This window comes from Galeopterus variegatus, unplaced genomic scaffold (genome assembly GCF_000696425.1).
Source record: "Galeopterus variegatus unplaced genomic scaffold, G_variegatus-3.0.2 Scaffold724, whole genome shotgun sequence".
Classification (NCBI taxonomy): domain Eukaryota; kingdom Metazoa; phylum Chordata; class Mammalia; order Dermoptera; family Cynocephalidae; genus Galeopterus; species Galeopterus variegatus.
The window spans coordinates 542,228-550,942 of NW_007726835.1; the positions used below are offsets into that span (position 1 = coordinate 542,228).

Consider the following 8,715-nt stretch of genomic DNA (forward strand, 5'->3'; position numbering starts at 1 on the left):
TTGAGCTATCAAATGCCATGTAACTGTGAAATAAATATGTTCTAAAGTGTTTTCACACCATCCCTACTCTTCCCTCAGGATGCTTCTGCATGGCAGGTTGGTAGGCATTAGATCTTTAACTCCACGCCCTTTCCTCCAGTTACCCCTTGGTCGGGTCGGCAGGGGCCCTCATCTCTTCCCTTCGGCCATTTGCCAGCCTTCTGCACTCTGCTCAGGGACGAGCCAAGGGCAGGGAAGGAAGGGCGGGTCGTGGTTTCTGCTGACCTGTAAAGGTGAGGTGTGGAACAGAGCCAGGCTGCGTGTCTGCTCCTGGCAGCCCTGTTGTCTGTGGCTGGATGGGACAGGTGGCTCAGCGCCCACATCAGTCCTGGCCCTTGGGCAATTGTCTTGTGCGTCTGCATCTTAATCTCATCACAAGGTCCCTTCCTGGGCAAATGCACTCTGATTCTTTAAAAAAACACAGCTGTCATTTCTGTGGCCAAATTTGGGATTTGAACTGGAAGCTTTCTAAATTTCAAATACCTAAGTCCATTTGGAAATTCATAAAGGAGAGTTTCTCCCAAAATAAAAAAGTGTTGAGTTAGGTGGGATGGTAATTTCTGCCCTCCTGACCCACTGGTTAAAGGCTCAGAGATCATACAAGGTAGTGAGGGAAATATTCCCTAAACAGCCATGGGAGGTGTTCCAATCACTCTGTTTTGTCATCGCATTGTCAAAGCCACATCAAGCAGCTGTCATTGGAACTGCTTTCCAAAGAGGACATGAGCAGGAATGTTCTGGTGTGATTAGTCTGGACAAATGCCTCATTGCAGGTCTCACTTCTTTCTCTTTGCCTATGTCTTTAGAAGACACTTCCTACCAGGATCTTGTGGGACATCAAGGCTGCTCAGAAGCCCCTGGATACGGCCCAGCCCTGTGGCCAACAACTGAGCAGACAGGCCCAACCCAGCCCAGCCCGCAGCAGCCCTTTCTCCTCCAGCTGGGCCCCTACCCAGCAGGAGGGGGTGCAGGGCAGACGGGGGCACCAGTGCCTCTTTACTCAGTTCCAGAGACCCACCTCTTAGGGACTGGAGGCAGCATAGCAGTGACAGGGGCTCCTGGAGGAAAGGTCTGGGAGGAAACACTGCAGACAACCCCAGTCCCTGGTAAGTAAGACCTGCCAGCTAGGCTGGATGCCTTGGGTGCAGAGGTTTGGTGGGGAGGATGCAGGTGAAGGGGGTGCAGGGACCAGTTGGTGGGAGTGGGCTTGGAGCTGGTAAAGACATGAGTGGTGGGCTGTGCTCATTACTGAGGCCCCTCTGTGCTCGTGTTCCACATGTATCCGAAGGAGATCGCTCTCTTCCGGTCCAGTTTGCCTCTCCACTGGCACAAGGATAGCAGGACAAATGGCAGTCTCTTTTGCCCTCCCTGTGGGTACAGAGTTTCTAGGGGAGAGACTGCAGGGTGGAGAAGTGAAGAAAATGCCCCGTGTCTCACATGCACCTTGGTGTGGGCCATGTCCTCTTCCTGCAGTCTTCCTGCACCCTAGGGCTTACTCTCAGGGACTGTGGCAGAAGCCTGTGTTTCTGTCCTGGTCCCATGTTTCTTTAGGCCCTTTGGACCTTGGACAATAGGGACTGAATGTGGGTAAGCAATGCTGAGTGATGCCAGGGACGTGCTGGAAACCACAGAGAAGGATTAGATCTTAGACCTCCTAAGATAAGGTCCTGCCCAAGATGGAGACTCAAATGCAGGGGAAGGTAGCAGAGGATCCCTGGGATCTAGCTGCATGTCTCTCTGATTTCCAAGGTTCCTAAGGAATGACCTTGGTGTTCAGGGGCGAGGTTGGGCTGACAGTGTGTCCTGGGGCTGGAATTGAGAGCAGTGCAAGTGGACTTGGCATTCACCATGATCTACTCGAGGTTATGGGCTCTGAGCTATAGCTGCTTTGCAGTTAGGAAAGCCACTGTGACCCCATTACTCTCCTTCAGGATGGATGGGAGAAGCACAGCTTCGAACTACTATTTTTGTTTTTGTTTTATGCTACAGGAGAGAACACCATGTCTCAAGAAACCTTCCAGCATCCCGATGGTCAAAAGGTCATTTCCAAGCCACAGGTGAGAGGACAAAGTGTAAAAGATGCCGAGGCCCACTCTAACCCTTTGCTTGTTACCTGTGGCCCTGGTTTCTCAGCCACGTGCAAACCCCTTCCCAGCACGGCACCAGCTCTCTCTTCCACACCGAGCCTTGTTTCTTCTCATTTCTTTCTATACCAAATCCTGTGCATGGGGGAGGAGGCTGTGTTCTTATTGATGCTCGGTCCCACCCACCTGTATCAATGACACCACCACGGGGCCCGCCACACCCTGCCCTGTCATGGAAGACTCTTGTGATTTATTTCCTTATTTAAATTTTTACCTTGCTTTATTTCAAAGAAGGACCTATGATACTTGAGCTAGTACCTGCTTATGTTTTTTCTCCACATTTAGGCTGTAAGATCTTAGAAGTGACCGTGTCTAATTAATCCTTCTGTCTGGCTATTGGTTGAATGCAGCCCTTCCTCAGCAATGGGTGGTATTGGCCCCAAACTTAAAAGTCTTTCAGCTTCGCCTGGTTGGAAGGTTACATCACGTCACTTTTCGAAGTGGTAATGGGACTACAAGTCTTAAAAAATTTGTATGGCTTACTGTGTTTTTTTCTGACTAGAAAAGTAGTACATTATTGTTATAGAAAAATTTAAAAATAAAGCATCAAATAAAGAATCAAAAAACATCACTCGTAATCCCACAGTAAAATATTTTGGTTATTTCCTTCCAATATTTTTTCTATGTATGTGTATATATGTACATATACAAATATTATATATACGTATGTCTGTATATGAGGGCACTTTAAGAAGCTAGCCTGGGTAGAGCACTCTTGTAGTATTTTAGGTCTTTTGAAGAATGTGATATTACTTTCTATGTTGATGCCAATATAATTTATTGTGGGTTTTTCTTTCCCACATACAGACCGGTTCCTGCTCACTGGCTGAGCGAGGTGCGGGCGTGACACCGAGGGTTGCGATCCCGTTACCGGTCCTGGTCCGGTACGGGCGCGACACTGAGGGTTGCAATCCATTGCCGGACACGAAAAAAGACAAAAAAAAAAAAAAAAAAAAAAAAGAAGTCAGCATGAAGAATTTTGACTTCAGGGGCCAGTAACAGGGAGCTCATCTGGGTCATTGAGCAGAGGAGTGGCACGAAGAACACGGTGTTTTGGGGAGAGCCCCACAGCAGCAGGGTGCAGGTGGAGGCCAGTGTTGTGGGCGCAGGAATACAAGCAGGCTGGCATGAATGTGTTAACAACCAGCGTCACCAGTGCTGCCTTCCTCTCTCCACAAAGCAGGAGACCCTGAGAGCATCTTCCCCCTCCCAGGCCAGCCCAGGCCTCTCACCAGCACGTCCCTGCGAGTCCCCACCTCTGCCAGGTGCTAGCACCTTCTTCAGGGGCACAGGTACTGCCACTTCACGTCCTCTGGGCCATCTGTGGTCCTCTTGAAGCTCCCCAGGGGTGGGGATGCCTTCTGGGTGTGTGGACTCCTCAGCCCTGAGCAGAGGAGACAGCCCTGACTCATTGCTTCATAGGTGGGGGTGAAGTCCAAGGGTCTGTGTCCAGTGGGGGAACGGCCGAGGACGCTGGGATGGGAGGCGTGTCAGATCCTGAGGTGAGCCATCCGTGGGCTGGAGCCCAGGACCCCGGCAGATGCTTGTGCATGTGAGGACTGATCTTCCATCTGGGCTGGAAGTGCTGCCCTGTGAGGGGCTGAGTCACAGGGAATATGGAGAAAGCTTCTGCGTTAGTTTGCTTGGGCTGTCATAACAAAGTGCCACAGACTGGGGAGCTTCAACAACAGAAATTTGTTTTCTCACAGTTCTGGAGTGGAAGTCTGAGATCAAGGTGTCAGCAGGGTGGTTTCTTCTGAGGCCTCTCTCCCTGGCTTGCATATGACCATCTTCTCCCTGTATCTTTACATCTTTTTCCTACTTTGTGTGTTTGTGTTTAAATTTCCTCCTCTTATGAGGACACCAGTCATATTGGACTAAGGCCCACCCTAATGGCCTCCATCTATCTTGATTATCTCCTTTAAAGACCTTGTCTCCAAATACAGTCACATTCTGCGGTACTGGGGGTTCGGGCTTCAACATATGAATTGTTTTTGTGGGGGACACAGTTCAGCCCATAACAGCTCCCTTAGGTGGAGTCTGGGGAACAGCCTCTTTCCATGTCCCAATACAAGCCAGAGTTCACCAGAGACCTTGGCAAAGGCTGTGATGAATTCTTGATGAGTCGTCCGTATCAGTATGGATTTCATGTCTTTGCTGGGAGAAAAGTTTTACTTGTTGAAGCCTGGGTAGAGCACTCTTGTAGTATTTTAGGTCTTTTGAAGAATGTGATATTACTTTCTATGTTGATGCCAATATAATTTATTGTGGGTTTTTCTTTCCCACATACAGACCGGTTCCTGCTCACTGGCTGAGCGAGGTGCGGGCGTGACACCGAGGGTTGCGATCCCGTTACCGGTCCTGGTCCGGTACGGGCGCGACACTGAGGGTTGCAATCCATTGCCGGACACGAAAAAAGACAAAAAAAAAAAAAAAAAAAAAAAAGAAGTCAGCATGAAGAATTTTGACTTCAGGGGCCAGTAACAGGGAGCTCATCTGGGTCATTGAGCAGAGGAGTGGCACGAAGAACACGGTGTTTTGGGGAGAGCCCCACAGCAGCAGGGTGCAGGTGGAGGCCAGTGTTGTGGGCGCAGGAATACAAGCAGGCTGGCATGAATGTGTTAACAACCAGCGTCACCAGTGCTGCCTTCCTCTCTCCACAAAGCAGGAGACCCTGAGAGCATCTTCCCCCTCCCAGGCCAGCCCAGGCCTCTCACCAGCACGTCCCTGCGAGTCCCCACCTCTGCCAGGTGCTAGCACCTTCTTCAGGGGCACAGGTACTGCCACTTCACGTCCTCTGGGCCATCTGTGGTCCTCTTGAAGCTCCCCAGGGGTGGGGATGCCTTCTGGGTGTGTGGACTCCTCAGCCCTGAGCAGAGGAGACAGCCCTGACTCATTGCTTCATAGGTGGGGGTGAAGTCCAAGGGTCTGTGTCCAGTGGGGGAACGGCCGAGGACGCTGGGATGGGAGGCGTGTCAGATCCTGAGGTGAGCCATCCGTGGGCTGGAGCCCAGGACCCCGGCAGATGCTTGTGCATGTGAGGACTGATCTTCCATCTGGGCTGGAAGTGCTGCCCTGTGAGGGGCTGAGTCACAGGGAATATGGAGAAAGCTTCTGCGTTAGTTTGCTTGGGCTGTCATAACAAAGTGCCACAGACTGGGGAGCTTCAACAACAGAAATTTGTTTTCTCACAGTTCTGGAGTGGAAGTCTGAGATCAAGGTGTCAGCAGGGTGGTTTCTTCTGAGGCCTCTCTCCCTGGCTTGCATATGACCATCTTCTCCCTGTATCTTTACATCTTTTTCCTACTTTGTGTGTTTGTGTTTAAATTTCCTCCTCTTATGAGGACACCAGTCATATTGGACTAAGGCCCACCCTAATGGCCTCCATCTATCTTGATTATCTCCTTTAAAGACCTTGTCTCCAAATACAGTCACATTCTGCGGTACTGGGGGTTCGGGCTTCAACATATGAATTGTTTTTGTGGGGGACACAGTTCAGCCCATAACAGCTCCCTTAGGTGGAGTCTGGGGAACAGCCTCTTTCCATGTCCCAATACAAGCCAGAGTTCACCAGAGACCTTGGCAAAGGCTGTGATGAATTCTTGACGAGTTGTCCGTATCAGTATGGATTTCATGTCTTTGCTGGGAGAAAAGTTTTACTTGTTGAAGCCTGGGTAGAGCACTCTTGTATTTTAGGTCTTTTGAAGAATGTGATATTACTTTCTATGTTGATGCCAATATAATTTATTGTGGGTTTTTCTTCCTGCTCGCTTCAGGTGTGATAGCACCTGAGCCTCTGCACTGCTGCTGCAGGCCCAAGGGTTGCTTGTGTCCACCTGAACCATTTGTTTGCTTGAGTTTCCCTGAGTTCTGTCAATAAACCCTTCCCATCTGCTTCTTTTAACCAAAGTCGATGCTCAGGAAAGCCCTCGACATTCTGGAATCTGGGAAGTGGCTACTGATAGGATTTTCTATTATTTTCCATCACAGGGTATTTCCTCTGAGCTCTGCTCCAGCCCCGGTGTCCTGCTTTCTCCTCCTCCCCTGGAAGGGGCTGTTCCTCTTTACAACCCATCTCAGTTCCCTCAGGTAAGGAAGCCTCAGGGGGAGGGATTAGGAGCACAGGTTTTTGGTTAAGGAGACCTGGGTTTATAATCTCAGTTTACCACTTACTGTATGTGAATTCTTGAGCAATTATTTAACCTCTCTAAGTCTCAGTTTTTGCATCTGTACAATGGGGTTAGTAGTAGGTAACTCACAGATATGGATGGGAAGGGCCTGGCACCCAGAAAATGCTCAGTCAATGTAGCTATTATTAATATTGCTCTTGACCTTGAGACATGAGAGACACAGTTGGTGTTGGTATCAGTGGTGTGTGGGTATACTGTCACTCTGTCCTGGGCGTGAGGGGATCATTGCAAACTTTGAGAGAAGCAAAGCTTCCTGCTGCTTGCTCAGTGACCTGGGGCAGACTCAGCTCTGCTAAGCATGTATCATTTGGCCTCCCCTCTTTATAAATTCGAATTTCTTTTCACCATGTTTAGGAAGCAAAGGTGGTGGGTGAAGGTGGATAATTAGAATGCAACCCTGAGAAGTCAACTGCAGCTGAGGTGTTCTAGACAGATGCTCAGGGTGTCCTGGCTCAGGCCAACCAGTTAGCCCTGGGAGAGTCACACCTGTTCGTTCTTCCTTTCCAGCTGTCCACAGCTGCTAGCCTGAATCGGCCAAATCGCCTCACTCAGCGCCGCTATCCCACTCAGCCATGCTGAGAGTGAACATATTCGGTGTGTGAGTTGAAAGTCGCACTCTGAGCTGCTTCATGATTGCAGTGGATGTAACTGAGAGTGACCACCGTCTCAGGCTCATTTCCAGGAGTACAACTTTTACAATGCCCTCTGTTTCTCAGTGTCCCAGCCCCTCTGCATATTCAGGCCCTCAAGGGGTTTGTGCTGGCCTGTTGCCTCCACTGGGCACTTAGGAGGCAAGGGGACAGGATCTCCCAAGACACAGCTCAGTCTAGTCTCCTTAAGATTAGCTTCAGAATGATGGAAATTATTGCATCATATGGAAAACCTGGGTGTAGGAGCACACTAAGTGAGCAGAGTGCCTTGGCAGCTGCACTCACAATGGTGGCTTGAGATGCCCAGGAAAGTTAGGGCCCCGCCAGTCCCACAGCTAGAATCAAGGATGACATCCCTGGGCTCTACAGCAGGAGGTTATGGGGGGAAGGGCAGGGGCTCAGAACAATCTTCTAGACTAACCTTGATTCCTTCCTTGGTCTTAGTTACAGACCGATACATGGCTCTAGTGAGCAAAGTTTTCATACTGAAACTTGATTATTGCTGCCTTTCCTAATTCTCTCAGTGACATTTCAGCAGTTTTCCTCTTGGTCCTAGTTTTGTGCACATTTTCTATGTGGTTCAGATTAATTATATTTCTCTCACTTTCTTAGCCGGTCCTATTTTTTCACATTCTGGCATCTGGCTATCAAGTTAGATTGCTGTAGGCATCATATTGTCATGGTAACTACTGAACCTAATGATGCAGATGGATGAAACATCAGTATAATAAATGATGGGGAATGTTTCCTAAAAATTCATTCCTTCTATAACGGGAGGGGAAATGAGTGCCTGATATTGTTAATGCCTCCCTTCCTACCTCAGGCCTTTGCAAATTGATGTTCGAGGGTCACTGGAGCCAGAGGGAGGATGGGGACATCTTGGAAATTTCCATTTCTCCTTTCAAACCCAAAATAGGAGTGACTCTTGCTGTCTGTCATGTTTGCTGAAAATTGCTCCTCACAAAGGACATTTTTGTATGTGTAATTGTACATACAGGTTTTGTACTTTAATGTAGTATGGTTCTGATGTTGATAGTGATTAAATCCAGATAATTTTATAGCAAATGCTTGTCTCTGATTTTTGCAGAGGGAGAAAGTACATTGATGGTCGCTTCCCTGAAGTCTTTCTGATAATGGTTTCCTTGTGTGATCAGGTGTGACGAGCTGGCAAGAGCCCTTGGTTAATAAAGAATCTAGGGACTGGTCCTCTTAACTTCCAAGTCTACTCTACTACTACCATTTTTTTAATTTAAAAAATATGGACAAAAGCTCCTCTGATGCAAATCAATCACGTCACTAAATGTTGCATATCCTGTTCCTGTAGTTTTTTTTCACCTCTTAGATTAAATTAGAAAATGCATGCATAAGTGTTTTGCACTTGGAAGGCCCTCGGTAAATGCTGTTCCCTTTTCTTCCTCTAAAGTAAGGGTTAACCCTTCAGTTTGGTATGCTGACACCCAGTGGCGGTACTACGGCTAGCATGTGAGTGTCGCAGGAGCCAAACTGCCTAGACTTGAATCTCGGCTCATCCACAGTTTACCTTGTAACCTTGGCAAGATTACCTAACTGTCCTGTGCTTTAGTTTTCTTATCTACAAAACAAGGGCGATAATAATAATGATAATAATAATAATAATAATAATAATAATAATAATAGTAATAATAGTACCTACCTTATGGGGACATTGCAAGA

The 8,715-nt window shown here is 48.3% G+C and overlaps 1 protein-coding gene across 1 annotated transcript in view; it reads left to right on the forward strand.

Moving 5' to 3' along the window:
* Positions 1-6,952, forward strand: part of SEC16B (SEC16 homolog B (S. cerevisiae)) — a 42,198-nt gene extending 35,246 nt beyond the window's left edge. The window contains exons 18-23 of the mRNA XM_008571820.1: positions 846-1,145; positions 2,029-2,096; positions 4,696-4,960; positions 5,091-5,170; positions 6,174-6,272; positions 6,881-6,952. Of these exons, the coding sequence (XP_008570042.1) occupies positions 846-1,145; positions 2,029-2,096; positions 4,696-4,960; positions 5,091-5,170; positions 6,174-6,272; positions 6,881-6,952 (884 nt within the window). The remainder of the gene's footprint in view (positions 1-845; positions 1,146-2,028; positions 2,097-4,695; positions 4,961-5,090; positions 5,171-6,173; positions 6,273-6,880) is intronic.
* Positions 6,953-8,715: the final 1,763 nt, after the last annotated feature.